This window comes from Coturnix japonica, chromosome 10 (assembly GCF_054131305.1).
Source record: "Coturnix japonica strain WE chromosome 10, WE-NBRP24, whole genome shotgun sequence".
In the NCBI taxonomy this organism is placed as follows: Eukaryota; Metazoa; Chordata; class Aves; order Galliformes; family Phasianidae; genus Coturnix; species Coturnix japonica.
The window spans coordinates 10857339-10879081 of record NC_140672.1 but is presented as its reverse complement, the minus strand read 5'-3'; the positions used below and the strand labels follow the sequence as shown (position 1 = coordinate 10879081).

Genomic DNA, 21743 nt, shown 5'->3' with positions numbered 1-21743 from the left:
CCTGGCGTGCTGCCCTCAAAGACAAGGACGTTGAGGAGAGCTGGCTGCTCTTCAAGGATGCCCTCCTGGCAGCACAAGAGGTCTCCATTCCCCTGATTAAGAAAGTGGGCAGGAGAGGTAGAAAACCGGCATGGCTCAGCAATGACCTGCTGAGAGAACTGAGGGTGAAGAAAGGGGTGTACAAGCTCTGGAAACAAGGCTGTGTCACCTGGGAAGAATACAGGGTTGCCGTCCAGACTTGCAGACGTGGGATCAGGAAAGCCAAGGCTCAGGCAGAACTGAACTTGGCGAGGGACGTGAAAAACAATAAGAAAACCTTCTACAGGTACATTGGCCAGAAGAGACAGGCCAAAACAGGCGTACCTACTTTGGTAAATTTAAAAGGAGAACTGGCTTCAACAGATGAAGAGAAAGCTGAGGTGCTGAATGAGTTCTTCACCTTGGTCTTCACTGGTGGCCAGGATTCTAGTCTTTTTCACGTCCCTAAGTCTTGCACCCCCATACCTCTATGTGGGGACCAAGGAGGTAAATCCCTCCCCACTGTAAGGGTAGAGCAAGTCTGAGAGGTCCTCCTTAGACTGAATGAGTATAAGTCTATGGGGCCAGATGGCGTGCATCCCAGGGTCCTGAAGGAGCTGGCTGAGGTGGTTGCTGAGCCGCTCTCCATCATATTTGAGAAGTCGTGGCTGTCAGGTGAGGTCCCGGATGATTGGAGGAAGGGTCACGTCACTCCCATTTACAAGAAGGGGAGCAGGGACGACCCGGGTAACTACAGGCCGGTGAGTCTCACCTCTGTGCCTGGGAAGATTATGGAACAGATCCTCCTGGACAACATGCTTGATCGCATAAAGAACGAGCATGTGATCCGAGACAGCCAGCATGGCTTCACCAGGGGAAGGTCATGCTTAACTAATCTTGTGGCCTTCTATGATGGAGTGACGGTGTTGGTGGACAAAGGGAAGGCGACCGATGTCATTTACCTGGACCTGAGCAAGGCCTTTGACATGGTCTCCCACCACATCCTCATCTCCAAATTGGAGGGAAGTGGATTTGATGGGTGGACAACTCGATGGATAAGCAATTGGTTGAAAGGCCGCAGACAGAGGGTGGTGGTCAATGGCTCCATGTCCAGGTGGAGGCCGGTAACGAGCGGTGTCCCCCAAGGGTCTGTCTTGGGATCGGTGCTCTTTAACATCTTTATTAATGACATAGATGAGGGAATGGAGTGCACCCTCAGCAAGTTTGCTGATGACACCAAGCTGAGTGGTGCAGTCGATACGGTGGAGGGAACGGATGCCATTCAGAGGGACCTCAACAGGCTGGAAAGCTGGGCTCGGGTGAACCTAATGAGGTTCAACACGGCAAAGTGCAAGGTTTTGCACTTGGGCCGGAAGAACCCCAGGCACCTGTACAGGCTGGGAGGAGTTGTCCTTGAGAGCAGCTCGGCAGAGACAGACCTGGGGGTCCTGATAGATGAGAAACTTAACATGAGCCAGCAGTGCGCTCTGGCAGCCCGGAAAGCAAATGGAATCCTGGGCTCCATCAGGAGAGGGGTGGTCAGCAGGGATAGGGAGGTGATCGTCCCTCTCTACTCGGCTCTTGTGAGGCCCCATCTGGAGTACTGTGTCCAGGTGTGGAGCCCTCAGTACAAGAAAGACATGGAGATTTTGGAAAGGGTCCAGAGGAGGGCCACGAAGATGATCAGGGGGCTGGAGCACCTCCCCTATGAGGACAGGCTGAGGGAGCTGGGTTTGTTCAGCCTGGAGAAGAGAAGGTTGCGGGGTGACCTCATTGCAGCCTTTCAATACCTGAAGGGTAATTGTTTAGTTTGTGGAAGATTGTGGAATTTTAGTTTGTGGAAACTGAAAAATTGTACTGTTTGATACGTGGGTTTTGAAGGGAATGGGACAAACTGCTTTGATGGTATAAGAAAGTGTAATTGCTATTGGTATACAGAAGTATAATTGAGGGTGTGTGGAAGTGTAACTGAAGGTACAAATAGAGAAATCGTGTACAAAGGAAAAAGAGTTAAAGAGAAAGTGAGTTTATGTGTGCTGGTATGAGAGCAACCCCCTGTATTGTTTCCCCCCCCCTTGCAAGAACTCTTGGAGTGAGAGAGAGCCGGGTACGGAGACTGTTGCTGTAAGCAGCAAAGGGGGGAGGTGGGGAGGAGGGGGCAATGGAAGTGAGAATAGCCTTCATGTGCAGAGATGTAGGAAACCTGAAATCCCAGTGTTAGCACTGGACACCTGGAGAGAAGGAGGTGAAACTGAAATAGGATGTTAGTAGTTTTTGTAATGATGAGAGTTTGGAAAGTGAGAGAGTTTGGGACAGACACAGGCTGGAGGAGGAAGGACTGGCAAGGTATAACAGATGTCAGGACTGAAAAGAGGTGAACGATATGAAAACAAAACAAAACTGCTTGACTAACAGATAGTAAGGGAATTGGTGATAATAACAGCTGTTACTGTTGTGGTGCCAGAATAGGGCCGTAGGACCCAGAGATCCCCTCAGGGAGAGGTGGGGGGAGTGGGGGCTTGAAGTGCCCAGGGAGGGCTCCGCCCCACTGAAAGGAAAGCAGTGTGCAAACTGCAACGGGAAATTGCATCTAGGGAAGCAGGATAAAGAGATTTATTTTCTGGTGGATATGGGTGCTTCTTACTACTCATAGATGGTTTTGTAACAGTAATAGAAGCTACTGCCCAACAAGAAAAGGTTTACGTTTTTTTTGGATTAATTAAATATAAACTAAGTAGGAATACAGAAATTCTTGTACCTGCCAGGTTGCTCTGGCAAGAAATTTAATAAAACTGGAGCTAAGGGTCCAACAATATTGACTGTTTAAAAACTGTAAGTCGGACATTAGCACAAATGGGGAAAAACAATGTTGTACCCCAGGAGTCACAGCAATATCAAACATGATGCTCTTAGGGGTGTGGGCATCAGGGCCAAACATGAAGCCCTGAATAGAAGTTAAAAGCAAGAGATTGCCCAGTCAGGGTAAAGTGGTACCCTATAAGGATACATAACTGTAGAAGGATAGAAGACTTTCTGGAGTTTGGACTCCAATTTTGCAAAAATTTTTGATAGCAAGTGCTGTAGTTTGGTACAACACTTGAAGGCAAGTAATAGAATTGTTGAATGCATACACTCAGTGGTGGCAAATCCATGCACTTTATTAACCCAGTTAAGGAATGAATAGGTGGAGTTTACCTTCTGGATTTGAAGGATGTTTCTTCTGCCTGCTTTCTGTATTACGGCTTTACAAGTCGGTGTGCAAGTTTGGAGGAGCTATCCCCCTTACACCCGGCGCTGCGCAACGCTGGAATAAACATACCTGCTTTACAACCCATCTCTGGATTATAGAGTTTGATTCCGCAAGTCAGCTAAACATTTGTGGTTGGTTTTTCTTTTCCCTAAACAAAGCAACCTGTTTTCTGCACTTGCTGTGCCTTACGAAAATGCACAGAAATTAGGCAAGCCTGAGACTCACCAAACACCACATGTGACATTTTGTAAAAGGTCAGTTTTGCAGCAGAGAACCACATATAATTATACCAAGTGTGCAACTACTTTTCCCATGCAGCAGCAGGCAGCAATGAGGCTGTTCTCATAATAAAAATACCATTTGAAAAGTAGTGTAATTAAGTGTATATCATGATGTACCCAGTAGCAACGAGAGCTCTATTAACAGCTTCTGGAACAAGTAGATCACTCCCATCCCCTGCAATGACTTTGCCTCCAGTATCGCATGGCTGATAAATTGCAGTCTTCTGGATATGAAATATTTGCAAGTAATTTGCAAACTGCAGCTAATCAGAACCGTCTTCCATATCGTCACCAACCACTTCAGGCAGCATTGTTCCATTTTGACATCTGGCTATGAGGCATTCATGCACGGCATTCACATATATAGGTCAATAAATAGGAGGGAGGGTGATTTCAAGTACTTATGCTTCCATCAGTTTCTTCTGTGTACCTGTGCAGTAGCTGCCCATCTCACCTGGTAGGTACGAATGCTGTTTTCTACTCCAGGTCAATAAAAGCCTCCATGTTGACATCCACATGCAGATTTGTAAAGCTAACACCATGGAGAAAAGCTTCTAAAAGTCAGTTCAAGTTTTTAATGAGATTGCTGAGCATAAAACCACATGATTCCCATGATTTTTCACAGATTGTTTTCTGCAAACCTGGATCTCACAAGCCTACAAGCAAGGAGAAAGCTTATCGGCACAGCAACAAATAGTACGATTGTGGGTTTTTTTAAATACAATCAGTATATTGTTGTCACGGGTTACTTAGATTTACCTATGCCCGTGACAGGGGAAGCCACCCCATGCCCCCCCCCCGGGGCCTGGAAAGGAGGGGGAAAAGGGGAGTGGGATAAAACAGCGACAATCTAAGGAGGAAAAACTTATTTTATTAAATATGATATCGAAATACAAGATAACACAATATAATATAATTAAGGCTAACAAAATCGAACGAAACAGAGAGAGAGAGAGTCTCCGAAAACCGAGAGGCCTACTGTGAACTCTAGGCGACACGGCTGGAACGCTTCCCACTCTCCGAGAAGTTCGAGAGAAGAAGGAGGGCACTCCAGCCTGGGAACGAGATTATATAGAGTCCTGGTCCCGTGACTTATTGTTACTCCTGTTGTTCTCTGGGATATGTAGTCTTCTTCTGTGGACTGCACATTCAACAGAAGTATCCATACTTGACATGATGTTATGATGTGGAATACTGATAGCAAAATTACAAAATTACAAAACCATGACATTCCACCCCTTATTCTACATTATTACATCATGGTTAATATATACATATATATACATATATATACACGTATGTAAAATTGTGATAGCTAAATAGTAGAATTGCATGTAACATAACTAAATGTACAACTATAATAACTAAAATACACTACACATGCAAGCACACATATATATATATAGATACATAAAATTATTGACTGCACTCCCCCAGCATCAAATTCCCTTGTGGCACACATTGAACATCCCCATCCTTCTGCATTACCCACCAAGTGCACCCAGGTCCCTGGGCAAAGACAGTTCCACGGATAGGTTTGCCCTTTCCAGAAGCTGGAAGGACCCAAACAGCTTTTCCCAACATGTTCTTTACATGTATAACAGGGACCTTATCTCCTTCTACAGTGTGTAGGGGGCTAGATTGACTAGGACCATCACGATTGACAGATCCTCTAGTATTGACCAGCCAAGTGGCTTCTCCCAGATTCTTCTCCCAGTGCTTAAATGTTCCACCACCCATTGCTTTCAACATAGTTTTCAACAACCCATTATATCGTTCAATTTTACCAGAAGCTGGTGCATGGTAGGGAATATGATAAATCCACTCAATGCCATGATCTTTGGCCCAAGTATTTATAAGAGAATTTTTGAAATGTGTCCCATTATCAGATTCAATTCTTTCTGGGGTGCCATGTCGCCACAGGACTTGTTTCTCAAGACCTAATATGGTGTTTCGAGCAGTAGCATGGGGTACTGCGTATGTTTCAAGCCACCCAGTGGTTGCCTCTACCATAGTGAGTACATAACACTTACCACTGCGAGATCGTGGCAAGGTGATATAATCAACCTGCCACGCCTCCCCATATTTATACTTTTGCCATCGCCCTTCCTCCCAGAGAGGTTTCATCCTTCTGGCTTGTTTAATTATGGCACATGTTTCACAATCATGAATAACCTGCGCAATAGCGTCCATGGTTAAGTCCACCCCTCGGTCTCTGGCCCACTTATATGTTGCGTCTCTTCCTTGATGGCCTGAGGTCTCATGAGCCCATCGAGCTAGAAATAATTCGCCCTTATTCTGCCAATCCAAGTCGATTTGAGCCACCTCAATTCTAGCAGCTTTATCTACCTGATGGTTGTTTTGTTGTTCTTCAGTAGCCCGACTTTTGGGCACATGTGCATCCACATGACGCACCTTTACAACCATATTCTTTGTTCGGGAAGCAATGTCCTTCCATAGTTCAGCGGCCCAAACAGATTTTCCCCTCCGTTGCCAGTTATTTTGCTCCCACCGCTGTAACCACCCCCATAAGGCATTTGCCACCATCCGTGAGTCAGTATAAAGATACAGCATTGGCCACCTCTCCCGTTCAGCAACATCTAAGGCCAGCTGGACAGCTTTTACCTCTGCAAACTGACTTGATTCTCCCTTACCTTCAGTGGCCTCTGCAACCTGTCGTGTGGGGCTCCACACAGCAGCTTTCCATTTGCGATGCTTCCCTACAATGCGACATGATCCGTCAGTGAATAGGGCATATTTCTTTTCATTTTCTGGTAATTCGTTGTATGGTGGGGCCTCTTTAGCACGTGATACCTCTTCTGCTGGTGATGTTCCAAACTTTTTATCTTCAGGCCAGTCCATGATTACCTCTAGGATTCCTGGACGGTTGAGGTTTCCCATTCGCGCTCGCTGTGTAATCAGCGTAATCCACTTGCTCCAGGTGACATCGGTAGCATGATGGGTGGAGGGAACCTGTCCTTTGAACATCCAGTTCAGCACTGGCAGTCGAGGTGCCAAAAGGAGCTGTGTTTCAGTCCCGACTACTTCGGAAGCAGCCCGAACCCCCTCATACGCGGCTAAGATCTCCTTCTCAGTTGGAGTGTAGCACTCTTCAGACCCCTTATATGATCGACTCCAGAATCCCAGGGGTCGGCCTCGGGTCTCTTCTGAGGCTCTTTGCCACAAACTCCAAGTGGGGCCTTTCTCTCCAGCAGCAGTATAGAGGATGTTCTTTACATCCTGTCCAGTCCGTACTGGCCCCAGGGCTACAGCACGGGCTATCTCTTGTTTAATCTGTTCAAAAGCCTGCTGCTGCTCAGGGCCCCATGCAAAATCATTCTTCTTCCGCGTTACCTGATAAAGGGGGCTTACAATGAGGCTGTAGTTTGGAATGTGCATCCTCCAAAAGCCTACTGCACCCAGGAAAGATTGTGTCTCTTTCTTGCTTGTTGGTGGAGACATGGCAGTGATTTTGTCGATCACATCTGCTGGGATGTGACGACGTCCATCCTGCCACTTTATACCTAAGAACTGAATTTCCTGGGCAGGTCCTTTTACTTTGCTTCGCTTAATAGCAAAGCCAGCTTGTAGAAGAATCCGGATTATCTGCTCTCCTTTTGTGAAAACTTCTTCTGCTGTATCACCCCACACAACGTCATCAATGTACTGCAGGTGTTCAGGAGCACCACCCTGTTCCAGTACAGTTTGGACCAACCCATGGCAAATGGTTGGGCTGTGTTTCCACCCCTGGGGCAAACGGTTCCAAGTATACTGAATGCCCCTCCAGGTGAAGGCAAACTGTGGCTTGCATTCTGCGGCCAAAGGAATAGAAAAGAAGGCATTGGCAATGTCAATGGTGGCATACCATTTGGCTGCTTTTGACTCCAGCTCGTACTGGAGTTCCAACATGTCCGGCACAGCAGCACTCAATGGGGGTGTGACCTCATTCAGGCCACGGTAGTCTACTGTCAGCCTCCATTCTCCACTGGCTTTACGCACTGGCCATATGGGACTGTTAAAAGGTGAGTGAGTTTTACTGATCACTCCCTGATTCTCCAACTGGCGAATCAAATCATGAATGGGGAGCAAGGAATCCCTGTTGGTGCGATACTGCCGTCTGTGCACTGTCTTTTTAGCAATCGGTACCTGCTGCTCTTTTACTCGTAGCAGCCCCACAACAGACGGGTCCTCTGACAGGCCAGGCAAAACAGACAGCTGCTTAATGTTGTCCATGTCTACAGCAGCTATCCCAAAGGCCCATCGATACCCCTTAGAATCCTTGAAATGCCCCCTTCTGAGGTAATCAATACCCAGTATACATGGAGCCCCTGGGCCAGTCACAATAGGATGTTTTTGCCAGTCTTTGCCAGTGAGGCTTATTTCAGCCTCCAGCACAGTCAATTCTTGGGAGCCCCCAGTCACTCCAGAAATATGGATTGATTCTGTCCCTTCATGACTGGAGGGCATTAGGGTGCACTGTGCACCGGTATCCACCAGCGCCTTATATTCCTGTGGTTCTGATGTGCCAGGCCATCGAATCCACACAGTCCAATAAACTCTATTATCCCTTTCCCTCCCCTGACTGAGGGCAGGGCCCCTCTATTGGTTACCTGTGATGACTGGAGCAACTCCACTGGTGGTTGGTATGTCTAGCAGTTCTTTCACCCGTGCTCGTAGTGCAGAAGTAGGCTGATCATGCCACTTCCTCATGTCTTCTCCACGGTCACGTAGGTAGCACCACATGGAAACACGCGGTGCAATCGTACTGTTGTTCTTTGCTCGAGCTGGGAAGCGTGTGCGTTTAACAGCTGAGACTTTTGATGATGCAGGTGGGGAGTAGGACTGGACTAGTTTGATCAGATCCTTCATTAGACCTGGTGGCCCGTACGAGGATTGACCTTCATCAGTTGTTTCTGATACTATTACGGGATCATTACAATTAGTTGATGGAAACAATTTCTTGCACATTTCATCTACTCGGTTTTCTAGCCGTGAGATGGCAGAAACTGCGGCATGCAGTTGGGGGAGCTGCTGATCGGTGGTTTGAAGCATTATAATCAGCTCAACAACTCGGGGCCATCTGTCCACGAATCCTTTAGATCCTGATACCAATGACTGTGCAATTCTCTCTGGTGCTGTACTTGTGATTTTCTGCCACATGTCAGGATCGGCCCTCACTCTCTCAGGGTCAAGTTCGCTTGGATCAGGGCTGTACAACATTTTCGCCATGGCCAATTCCCTCAGGCGCTGAATACCTTTTTGGACGGTATTCCAACTATCAAATTTAGGCTTCAAAGCATCCTTATAGGGGTACCTTTCTCTCACGGCTTCTAACAGCCGCAACCAGAGAGTGGCAGCTCCATCCGAACATCTGCTAATCCCTCTGTCGATACCTGCATCTTGGGCAATGCTTCCTAGTTGGCGAGCTTCATTACCATCTAGAGACAAGCTGTTGGCCCCGTTGTCCCAGCAGCGAAGCAACCAAGCAAGGATACCTTTATCTTGACGCCGTGTGAACTCCTTTCTTGAGCCTTGGATTTCAGTCAGCTTCAGAGGTCGACAATAGGTGATTTCCTCCTCATCATCAGTCTCTTCTTCATGCCTCTTGGTTTTTGCCTTTGCTTTTTTCGGTACTGCTCCATGCCCGGCACCTGGGTCTTCTGCTGCCCCCCCCTGTGCTTCTCCTTCTTTTCGTTCTAGACGCATGGACACCCGTTTCCATTTCTTGCCTTCCACAGGGGCAACTGATATTGCTACTGATGCCTCCTGTGACTAATCAGAATTAACTTGGGCTTGAATCTCAGATCGGAAACTCTCTCTCTCCAGAATAGTATGATACAAAGCACGGTATGCATAAGCCAAACCCCACATAAGGTTTACCTCCTTAGATCTCTGACCCAAATACTCACTTAATTTCTTAGGGTCCCTTAGGTGTTCAAGAGTGAAATCCCATGACACTGCGGGTCCCCATGCTTCTAAGACTTTTCCTAAACCTTTCCATATTCCCTGCCAGTCATCATTCTCTGGTTCTGGAGGAGACTTCCGCATAGAACGAATGCATAGGAACATATATGCATGCATTGATAGTGATAACATGAATGCAAGTATGAACCCTATCTCAGTTATTGAAAAGCGCGTGGAAATCTGAGAGTACAACCTAAATAAAAAGGGTTTTTTTAGCCTGTACAATGAATTAAACATGGTGGTGTTTGTAAAATTGCCTGTTCCATCTGGGATGCAAGTATTTGTAAAATTGCCTGTTCCATCTGGGATGCAAGTGTTTGTAAGATTCACAATTCCATCTGAGGTGTAGATGCCAAAATTCTGACCATACCACATCTCGTAAAAGTACCAGGCAGGTGTCTCCATCAGTATCCACCTTATTAGGCTATATATCTGCACAATTCCACAACACCAAATTATGGTGTTAATAGTTGACCAATACTTTAAGAAGATCATAATTGCTTTCAATCCCTTAAACAGAGCAACTGGGATGAAGAGTGGATTCATAGCTGGCAGGCTCTGTAAAAGTCAGAGCTAGCTAGCTTTGCTCTAAGGGAGAAAGAAATCCCTTTGTTTTCTACACAAAAGTTAGATAGCAATGCTGAGAATGTGCAGCAGCCCTTAATGTTGACAATTTGTCTGGTATTTCAAGGTCACGTTCTCCGTGAGCAGCTACGGAAAGATAACACTCCCAACACTCCGGTAACGAAGCTCTTTAAGAGCAAAGAGAGAGTTGTTCTAAAAGCTAAAAAGGTCTATGCCCGCATCCTCCACCAAAAAATCTGTCACGGGTTACTTAGATTTACCTATGCCCGTGACAGGGGAAGCCACCCCACGCCCCCCCCCCCGGGGCCTGGAAAGGAGGGGGAAAAGGGGAGTGGGATAAAACAGCGACAATCTAAGGAGGAAAAACTTATTTTATTAAATATGATATCGAAATACAAGATAACACAATATAATATAATTAAGGCTAACAAAATCGAACGAAACAGAGAGAGAGAGAGTCTCCGAAAACCGAGAGGCCTACTGTGAACTCTAGGCGACACGGCTGGAACGCTTCCCACTCTCCGAGAAGTTCGAGAGAAGAAGGAGGGCACTCCAGCCTGGGAACGAGATTATATAGAGTCCTGGTCCCGTGACTTATTGTTACTCCTGTTGTTCTCTGGGATATGTAGTCTTCTTCTGTGGACTGCACATTCAACAGAAGTATCCATACTTGACATGATGTTATGATGTGGAATACTGATAGCAAAATTACAAAATTACAAAACCATGACAATTGTTCTATCACCAGCTGCTTTTAAGGCAATTCACTCCCATCAAACTCTCAAATATTCACCCAAGTCGGCTTTCATCCATGTTTTTACTTCCTGAGCAATTGAATCTATAGGAACTATTGGACTTGGAGACAACACAAGGACATACTGCCAGCTGAGAACCTTTCAGCTAATTCATCCAACAGCATCTAAAGGTTCGAAGCTCACTGAGGGGGAGAACAGTATTTGGGATATTAGAATTCCCCCCACATGTATTGGGTTTATTTTTCTAAGATTATTAATTTAAAGCTGAATTTGCACAAGTGAGGGAAAGCACCTTTCTTCCACACTGAGGAATTGGCACCATCTTCTCTCCAAAGAAAATTTTTTAAAAAGGCCCAAAAATTAAGTATACATAAATATTAATGTGTATTCATGCTCTTCTCTCTGCCAGAGTTCTGCTAAGTACACCAGTCACATGAAAAAAGCAAGCCAGGCCATCCTGAACAAGTACAGTTATTACTGCACAATGGGTGAATAGCAATCAGTCCTAGAGATACTGTTCCTATACAGGGGAGGCAAGACAAAAATAAATAAACCCTTAATCACAATAAAATCCAAACCCAGTTTAAGAAAGCTTGTATTTATTTCAGCCTCAGTGGAGTCAGTTTGAAACTGTCACAGAGACACTGTACACCTATATACAAATTTAAGAACACAACGGAGTAACTGTTACTGTTTATTAACAACCAGTTTTAATAATACGATAAAAGTATGTCCTGAGAAAGGGGAACAAACACGCTTCTTCAAGGTTTTTTAGCTGTTCTGGATCTCAGCCGTCGCTTGATGATCAGATGATCACTTTCCTTCTTTTGTTCCTCAGATTCCTGAAGAAAACATTTCAAAAGTTACTCATCTTTTCGCACAAGATTGACAAGTTCTTCTTGACCCACACAAACATATTTTTTCCCCTAAATGGATTTCAGAATGGCATTTGCTTATTATATATTATTCAGAAAACTATGGGATACCGAGATCATTTTAATGCAGCTTAATCACAAGGAACAAATATGGAGAATGTACAAAATCCTGTTTATCTTTAAAAAGCACACACATCTGAGGAAAGCCTGAAGGCAGCTTTCATTTTGAAATACTTGTTTTCAAAAGAGTATTATAATACTTGTTTTGTGAAACATGAAGCGTTCAGAAAACATTTTTAGCCTCAATCCCTGTAGCTATGACTTGCCCAGAATTTCAGTTCTCGGTTCAGTTCCATGTTCTCAGAACTACAGTGAGAAAAGAAATTCTCATCTTTTTCATCCTCTAACAAAAAAAAAATAACATTTTGGTTTCTGCCCCTATCATTCGTCAAATCATCAAAAAATTCAGAGGGATATTACAGTATGGGCAAATGATCACTATGCTGAACAGAAAAAGGACTCTAATATAATTAAAAGATGCAGTTCCAACAGAGCAAGAATGTTCTTAGCACAATAGCTGCCGACAGAGTCATGAAACTGGCACATCAGATCCTTTGCAAGTTGGCTTAGACAGGAGATCATAGTTTAAGCATACCTAAAAAGCTGTCTAAGTTGTGCTCTAGAAAAGCGTGTAGTAGAATAATCCCACTCCGACACACTGAAATTATCTATGATTCCAAATTAGAAGACATCTCCGTGATTGCTACATCACCTACTTAGTAAACTGTAAGCCAGCCAAACACAGAGATCTTTGAGGACAAACTAAAACAGAACAGACTGAAACCTCCAGTCTGTTTGGACTCCTTAGTAGTTTATTTTAAGCCAAGACTACAGTATAATCACTTACCGAAGAAGCAGGTATATCTAGAGGGCCAGAAACGACAATGGAATACAGCTTCCTTTTGCATCGTTTTGGCTTGGTCTCTCCTTCTTCGAGACTTTCAGGTTCGTTTGATTTAGGAGAACTTACTGCTGACATCAGCTTCTTGGCTAGAAGAAATTTGTTTTGATACATAAACCAATCAACTTACTGGTTTTGTGAGTCTTTAAATCACTGAATGCATAAAAAGCTTCGTAACAAACTTGGTTTATAAATGACACGTAAAATTTAAGTGAAAATACCCAGAAACTGTATTTGTTCATCGAGGTTCTTTATTGCTTCTATAGCTGAAACTGTTTATAGGTTCAGGTACGGCAGCTTAAAGCACGCATTAAAATGGAGTATGAAAGACAGTCATGGCTCAGAAGTCGCTGGAAGTCAGAAACTTCAGCAGGAGTTAAACAACAGGCCTAACTTTCGTGCTGACAGAAGCACAAGACAGAACCAACTTTCTCTGTATACTTGTAGGTTTTCACAAATGTAATAATGAATCTCTGAAGAGACGAATAAATGCATTTACTTCATAAATCAAAGGACAACTTAACATGGCAGACAAGTCTAAGAACACATACATTAATAGCCTACAGCAGAAACAAGCCATTCTACAATGTCTAGAAAACATGGAATAAAACTTATTCTACACCAACCTTTAGAGTGTATAATAGAAGGAGAGCTTTGAATAAAATCTCCAACTTTTTGCAGTGTTTCATCCTTCTTTTTAGTCAGTCTTGAAGCATGTACTCGCTTTCTCAGGAAGTAGTCTTTTCCGGATTTCTGTTCAACAGAGATGTGAACATGTGAAACAAGAGCATTGTTTAAACTTCATTTTAGTTCAACGTTATTTTAAGTTGACATTTTGAGCTTTACTACTGACACCTCTGTTCATTATGCTGATGATACCACAACGGCAAGTAATGTAGACAATTTTATACCCTTTAGGGAGTTGTCAAAATCTCAGCTATTTCAAGGCATACGTTTCTTAAAGTTTCTTAATAAGGCAGTAGTTTCTTTAAAAGTAGCTCCCAAGCTGTGGAGTTGTTTCTTACATAAGCTGTTCTAATTACATAAAATAAACAAACATACAAAACAGAAGACAACAGACGGGAAAAATCTACTACTCATACTCTGACCATGCCAAGGATACTGCTATCACATGTGAACATCTGTTTTTAATAACTGCCATGCATATTAATGATATGAACCTTAGTTTAATACAAGGGCTTCACTTACAAAAGCACACGATAATACACTAAAGCTTCTCTTCCCAACTATTCAGTGTGCAATATCCTTCCCTCCAAATCATTACACAGTACAGCCATTACACGCTCTGGGGACAGACTGACTTGCCCTTTGGTTAGCTTATGGAATTTAATAGGAAGAGCTCATAAGCATGTAAGATTCCCATTCAGGTATACACATAAGGATAAGACACTGCTTCTTTCGTGTGACCACACAATTACAGGAAGTCCCAAGCTAGCTTCAAAACTAGAACAAAAACCAACCATTTTCTCGTCACTTGCAGAGTGTGAATTAAAAGCCATGACAGATCTTGTATTTTTCGTGCTCTCACTTTTCACAAAATCCTGGGAAAATAAGACAAGTTTCAGCCATGATTCTTTTGGAAAGAACAACTGATGTCACAAAAGTGAACACTTTAAACACTTTTGCTAATAGTAGGGAAGTATTTGCTAGTGGTAACTATTCCACTGTAAATCAAATAATAAATAAGCATTCAATTATAAAAACAGGACATTAAGATATCAGTATTAGACATCTCATGATGTCTAAAAAGCTGATTTATGTCTACAGGTTTCAAAGAAAATACACAATGGAATTAAGAGAAATTCCCTTCTCTTAAACCATTATCACTGAGCTTGGCTATTAGTTTTGTTCATTAAAGCAGTTCATTGATTAAATTCTTCAACTACTTTACTGAGGTAGAACTAGCATTTTAATGCTTAAATGAGAATGGTAAAAAGGCATCAGATATTTTGTTTTCTGTTGGGTCTAGGTCATACCTCATCCATGTCATCACTTCTTTTCTTTTTTGCCTTAGGCATTTTCACTCCTAAAGGTATCATGCTGCCGTGCTGCTTTATCTCCATCTTATCAGGTTGCAGAGGTGTCAGTGGGATTTCCAGCTCCGGTTTTGGGAACCGACTAGTTTTGCCATTTTCTGCGGACACTCCAGAAGAGTCGAGGACAGTTTCCAAATGCTCCTGATAGCACAGAAGAATTTTAAGTGCAAGTGTTAAGGTAGCCATGAGATTAAAAAACTATAAAGCATTTGGAAACGGATATGTAAGCATTCGATTTTCCTGCTGTAAGAACACTTGTAACAGAAGGAGTCTATTTCAGTTACAGCAGAGTTTTACCCTTCTTTCCTAGAACTTGTTACATTTAAAATTATTTCCAATCTATGATCACAAAAAAAGTTCTCCATGTTAAACTGAGCCTGATACTTTACAAGTCATTTTTTCTCAAGGGCACAGACAACTACACTTTTTTTTAATAGAGAATGGTTGTAGAACTGACACGATTTTCTTCATCTCAACTCTGCTGCGTCAGAACTGGGCAGGAACAGGAGCATTTGATTCAAGTGTTCGATTAACTTCCAGCTTAATCTTAGGGAATTTGCCCTTCCTCTTCTACACTAGAGATGTTATTTACATAAGTAAGGTCCAGCTGGCAAGGTGCAAGCCCAGTACAAGTCATTAAAAAACTCCATTGTTATCTTTTCCCTGGAGATAATACAGACATTCAAGCAATGACACCGTACTTAAGCTGAAGGCTATCATGTACCTGCTCATGGTCAAATGGCAGCAAATGCACAGCTAAGTGACAGGGAAATGTCAGTATGCATTTCCCCAGCAGCACTTACTGTCCACAATCCACCCAATCCTGTTTTTCTCAACAGGAACAACAAAGTCAGAACTGAGATCACCTGGACTCCTCCTTCTCTATGGCAGGAATTCAGCTAGCATATCAAAAATGAGTTCAGATGCTGGTTGAACACATGGAAGACAGGCTGCTGGGGACATCAGAAAATGGGAGATGGCTGCTTCTACTGCTGCTAGTAACTAGCAAACTCCAGTGTCCCAAACACAGACTAGCAGCTTTTACTACTTACACTGTTCCGACCCCCTGAGGGGAGTCTTCTTCCTCTCAAAAAGTTACCAAAGATTGTAGAAAGACAAAAAGTAGTCAGAGCCACTTTATCAGGCTCTGCTAAGAATCTGAATGGAGTATCACCACCCACTGTATTTCCAAGAATTGATTAATAAATACTTTGTTTTTAAAATATATGTAACTGCTATTTTATGAAAGTTAGCAATTAAAAACTTATATAGGAATGATTAACATCATCTGCTAACAAAACAATGTCCAGAAATCCTGCAGAGGAAGAAAATAAGTTCAATTTGCTGTGCCCGTTTCAGTGGCTCCATGAATTTTTTCCAAGTAACTTATCTAATCATGAGCCACTTCATAAGCATTAACATGAGGAGAGTTTTCAACAGCACGTGACAAAAATTCATCACACAATTGTTTCAACAGCTTTTATTCCTATCAAAGGCTATAAAAACAGGTGATCTGATCACCTTGAAAGGGATAAATAAATTAAAACTTGGGAATTGTTTAGAGAACATGAGATCTTTTCCTACTCATTCCTTATCAAAAGCAATACAATCACAACATTTTCAGATCTGAAGTTTCATACTAACCTCAGATTCATTTAATGAAGTGAGGCTCCTAGTACATCGACGTGACAAATAATTGTCTTCAGCTTTGCATCTTAATGGAATACTTTCTCCAGTTTTAGTTTTGCTTTGTTGTTTCCTAGGCTGTAAATATTTAAAAGGAGTAAAGATTAGGCTATGCATTAGACCTCCAAAATATCTCGAGTTTTCTAAAGTTACAGTGTAAAACCTCAAGCTCAGACGCCACATGAACACGTAAGCTGAAACACAGCACAAGTGTGGGAAGGTAGTAACATCTATTCATTGTGTGATCTTCAGATACACCCTACTGGGTCTCACTAACAGTCTCAGGCAGTATTCTGCCTCCAAAAGAGAGAAAGTGAGACATTATTTAGGGACAAAATCTGTAACGCTGGTCGTTTTGTCATCCATTCCCCCCATACTCTGCACGCTCACAGCTGCTATGTTAGAACACCAAAGGCTAAACCTCTGCCTAATCTTCAGCATCCACATACGAATACATGGAAAACTGCATGGAAAAGTTCCATAATGTACACAGAGAGATGGGGTTCTAGTAAATAAAATATTTTTGAGAAGATGAGAGCTCATGTTTGAGTGGAAGACAAAAAGAACCAACAAGTACTCATCACTGAATATGTAGTTAAAGGACTATATGCTAAGAAAAATTATTCCAGCTCCAGTATCTCCTAGGAAAACAGAAGAACAAAAAGGGGTTAACAAGATGTTAAGTACTGACTTTCTATAAATATAATCATACCTTTTCATTTACAGAGTCATTCCTTCTACTTTGTCTTTCTTCAAGTAAAGGTATTTCTGGCAAACACTGAGGGCTACTGTGGTTAATGCGTTGTTTTAATTCCTTTATAAAGTCATCTTTGTCAGCCAGTTCTTTTCTTAACTCTTCTATCACAGTTGCATTATCCTAATAAACAGTAAAAACTGCTGAGTTGTGGGATTGGCAAAAGGAATTAACACACACAAGCAGTATTGCAATTACTTAGTAGCATCAGTTTTAGAATTGCAGGCTAGAACACTTAACTATTCAAGAACAGTAACATTTCACGGATTTGTACGGTCACTGTTACAAGTGCAGTAGTCACAGAATTGCCTGGGAAGTTGTAATACAATATATTTTGATTCTTCTATTTTACTTATGTGCTTCAGCCTTCATCTCTCTTAAGATATAATAACCCGAGCTTTTATTTGTTCCCAAATCCTCGGTACTGTGAGAAAGTCGGCAGTTGTAGGGGAAGTTTTGCTATGAGAACATCTTTCTTCTCAGAGAAAGTGAATCCAAACATTCTCAAAAGAGCACAACTCATTTAGTCTTCTGTTTAGCTTCTGAAATTCTATGCTACGGCTTAGATTGGCTATCCTGATTAAAAGCTGGATGTTGAAATAAGAAATGCAACTTCCACAGATCATCCCCCCTCTGCTTTTTGATGCTTCCCTTAATCTCTTCCACGTCCCCTTCTGTCTTTTCATGCCATTGTAGATACTACCTCAGAGAAAGCAAAGAAAGTAAGAAACCTGAGACAAAACTACTGTCTGAGTATTGAGCCTAGCTTGGGATCCGGAAATGCTGTGAATTATCGGAAAAAGCTACAGATGTCCAGTCTGATTGTAGGATCATAAGCATCAAACTGACATCTGTTTATTTGAACTACTGAAAAAATTGAAATTTTAGTAATTAACAGAAATTCTGTTTCTGAAGAACAAAAATAAAAGCTGGTGCTTTTTTTGGTTAGTTGCACATGATGTCAGTACGACAGTGTTCAAGAACAGAACCACACCCAGAATACAAAGAGCAGGTACAGGAGTTTTACAGAATTTATGGGTAGCTAATCAGGTAGGAGGAAAGGAGAGCTGACCTTGCTTGAATCCTTTAAGGCAGATTGTCTCAGTTCTGCTATTTCTGTCTCTTTTTGTATGGCAATAGAAGCCAAAGTTTTGAGCTGTTCTTCCAAAGCTTCTACTAACTGATCTCTCTCCTCATGCCACTTTTGAAGATTATGGTCCTTTTCCTCCAGCTCCTATATTTCATGTTGAAAGAAAAGCATACACAGTAGAAACAAGCAGAATCTTTAAGACAGCCTAGAATTAATAAGTTTTTCATATAGCATAAATAAAGACTCAAGCTGATAAAAAGATTTTATGGTAAGACATTTCAATTAACATATCGTGATGTCACTCAACAAGATCAGGTTATATGCATGTATTACATATGTATTTACTATGCAGATTACTGTATTTAAAGCAATCTGCCAGTGCTCTGTAGTGACTAATTATTTGAATATCTTTCATGGTCTACAACTAATTTCAGTTGGCCACTTTCATTTTGCTCCAATTTTTTTTTTTTTTTTGACCTTTTTCCTGTTGCTTGGAAAACCTGCATCATTCATTTAATAAAAATTAAGAGCAAGAAAAATACCTGTTTAAGTTGTTGGATAGTATAGTCTTTATAATCCAGCTCATCCTTAAACTGGTTATTAATCCTTTCAAGTTCATCCATCCTGTTCCTGAGGGATTCCTCCACAGAACGCATCGTGGACACCTGTAATGTAAGCACAGCTCACGGTTCATTAAAAGACTTCTGTAATACAACCTGGCCAAATACTTCTTTGTTAAATAAAGAGGAATTCACAAACAAGTGCTGAGTAGGAAAACGACAGCAAGTGCAAGGTTACCAAGGAAGACATGAATTCATTTTTAAGCTTCAATTTTCCACCCCAAGCACACCCAATAAACTTTCAGACTAAGATCCTGCAAAATGGGTTTTAAAATATCTACTTGTTTAATAATTAAATTTTAACTATTAACATCACTGAAGCTGAAATTGAAGAAAAAAAAAAAAACATGCTTATATTAAAGAGCCTCTGGAAATTAGTCTATTTCTCTTCAACTAAATAGCATTCTTCTTCCCAGTTATCAGCGTTTTTTCACAAGACTTAGGTTTTAGGCTTTGGAGTTACCACGGATACCAATGGCAAGTCACCAGTAACGTAGAGATAATAACAAGTCCCCTCCAGAGGCAGATTAGCTATTCTCTTCACAAACCTTATTCCAGACTACTAACCAACTTTACTTTCCTCTGTTCATTATCTATGTGAAACCATGTTTTAACTTCTGGTCCCCTCTAGAGCTTCAATGGCAACTTTACCTAAGATTTGCTGCTAGCCACACTAGTGTGAAATTTCCAGCTTCATAGTTAAAGTTTGAGAAGTTTTAACAGCAGAAAGCCAAGCATAATCTTACAGAAAAAAATATCTCAGTTGACTACAAACCTTGCTTTGTACTTGCTGAATTTGTTTCTCGGCATCAGAATGTTTGTCTTTTAGATCTGCATACTCTTCTTCTTTCCTCTGCAAATCTTTTTTCAAATTCAGTACAAGGGCAGAACTCTCAGAAAGAATATTTTCTAGCCTTATGTTAAAAATAAAGAGACAAAGAACATTACTGTTACACATCTCATGGAAACAGCAATTACAGCTTCATCCATGCCCTGCCTGTTGGTTTCTATTTGTAAATAGACTCTTAAATCTATCTAGACCAGTGACAAGGTTTAAACAATTACTTTTGAATTTCAGCTTGCTTCTCATAATCAGATGCTGAAGCAATAAATTATTCAGATGCTATTCTGAGGGATGTACAACAAAACCACCAGAAATCCCCATATTATTCTTTATTTCCTTGCACACTCCTTGTTTTCCCTTGGAACTCAAGTAGCATACCAAAGCATCCTAAAGTAGTAGTTTGGCCATTGATAAGCATGCAGATGCATTAAGTCAAAGGGATGTTCCCATTAACTATTTTTAACTCTAGTTCATTCTCAAAGGGCTCTAAGTTAACTCAGTGGTTACTTATGATTCTATACGTTGCACTTTCTCCATTTCACTCTTTTCCTTTTCCCGAAGAGAGTGTTTCATCTGCTCCAAGCTGTTTTTCAGCTGCATAACTTCTTGAATCAGATTTGCTTCTTTGCTACTTAACTCTTCAAACTTTTTGTCTGCATTTGCAGACTTCTCCTGCAGAGTTGCTGTAACTGTCTCTAGATTAACAATAATAGATTCTTTTTCTTTAAGTAATTCATTGAGTTTTGACACATTGTCTTCCATTGTCTTGGAAGCCTCCAGGAGATACTCAAGCTCTTTTATTTTTACCTCACAGTTGGCAACTTCCTCCTGAAATTTTGCAATCACTCTCTGATCTTCTGCAGTCTTTTCTTCAAAGTCCTGAGTTTTCTATTTGCTCATGTAACTGATTCACAAGATCATCTTCCTGACTAGTGTGAGTTGTAATCTCACATAGCTTCATTACAAGTTGACGATTATGATTTTCAGCATTATTCAGTCCCGCCTTTAGGTTTTCATTGTCTTGAAGCAGTGCTTTGATGTGCTGACTTTTTTGTGAGGAAACATCAACAATACTTCTACATACTTCCCAAATCCTTTCAAGACTATAGTTAAAGGAGAGGTCCTGCACAAGATCTGAGATGGAAGAAGTCTGTGACTGAATGCATGCAGAACTAATTTGAGATGTCCCTGGCTCATCTTTTTCAGAGTCTGAGGAATCCTTTACACTGACAAAGTCAGTACCGATGGCATGAAACTCTATGTGACATTTGTATAATTCATCTAATTTGGTCCGCATTTCTTTTACTTGTGACACTTTATCAATTATATATTCTTTGGCAACTTCTATGTTGTTAGTTAGTTGGGCATTTTTGTCTTCTAGTGTCATATTTATAAATTTCTGTTCATCCAGTTCAGAAGCAATTTCCCGATAGTCAGCTTGACCCTGCAGAATTTGTTCACGGAGGACATCAGCTGTTTCTTCAGAAAAAGAAAGCTGAATACGCAGGCTTGTTACCTGCTTACTGAAATCTTCTTTTTTATTTTGTTCTCTACTGCATTGTTCTTCAAGCACAGTTAAATGACGTTCCAAGATTTCAGTTCTTTCCCACAGTGCTAGTACTTCCTTTCGGTACACGGAGCACTTTTGTTTCATGTGTTCAATTGTCCTTTGCTCTACAGTGTTCTTTTTCTTTCTCTCATTTACAACTACTGAAAAACAAACAAACAAACAAAAAAAAAAAAAAAAAAAAGGGAAAAGGAATGTAGCTCAGATTGATTAAAATCATTATTACATAGCAGTTCACAACACCAAGTAGCAACTTCTAAGTGAAAAACTGTCGTAATATGCAAGCCATGCCCTCACATCACATAGTATTTGATACTAGTGAAGGAATTAAAGTCCTCTGGACACGTAATCAGGTGCCTCAGATTTCTATACAGAATTAACAGCAAAAGGTTTTCAGTCTGGAAGAATACTTTTACCATGGCACTACTCAAACCTT

The 21743-nt window shown here is 41.6% G+C and overlaps 1 protein-coding gene across 1 annotated transcript; it reads right to left on the bottom strand.

Annotated features, from left to right (window-relative positions):
* Positions 1–12927: 12927 nt before the first annotated feature.
* On the bottom strand, positions 12928–21462 carry LOC146759317 (kinesin-like protein KIF20B). The gene is made up of 9 exons (XM_085510351.1): positions 20248–21462; positions 19672–19810; positions 18819–18941; positions 18259–18420; positions 17145–17309; positions 14687–14887; positions 14171–14251; positions 13316–13442; positions 12928–12938 (listed from the first exon to the last, which is right to left on the bottom strand). Exons 3-9 carry the CDS (start codon positions 18930–18932, stop codon positions 12928–12930), a joined length of 861 nt encoding a protein of 286 aa, XP_085366477.1. The 5' UTR covers positions 18933–18941; positions 19672–19810; positions 20248–21462.
* Positions 21463–21743: the final 281 nt, after the last annotated feature.

Bases quoted from the DNA above. Each gene is read 5' to 3' on its own strand.
- LOC146759317 (XM_085510351.1), bottom strand. From the start codon at position 18,932: ATGCGTTCTGTGGAGGAATCCCTCAGGAACAGGATGGATGAACTTGAA. The intron at 14,888-17,144 runs GTATGATTATAT...CTGTGCTATCAG, and splicing joins ATGACTCTGTAAATGAAAAG to GAGCATTTGGAAACTGTCCT. The intron at 14,252-14,686 runs GTATGACCTAGA...TTATTTTCCCAG, and splicing joins GAAGTGATGACATGGATGAG to GATTTTGTGAAAAGTGAGAG.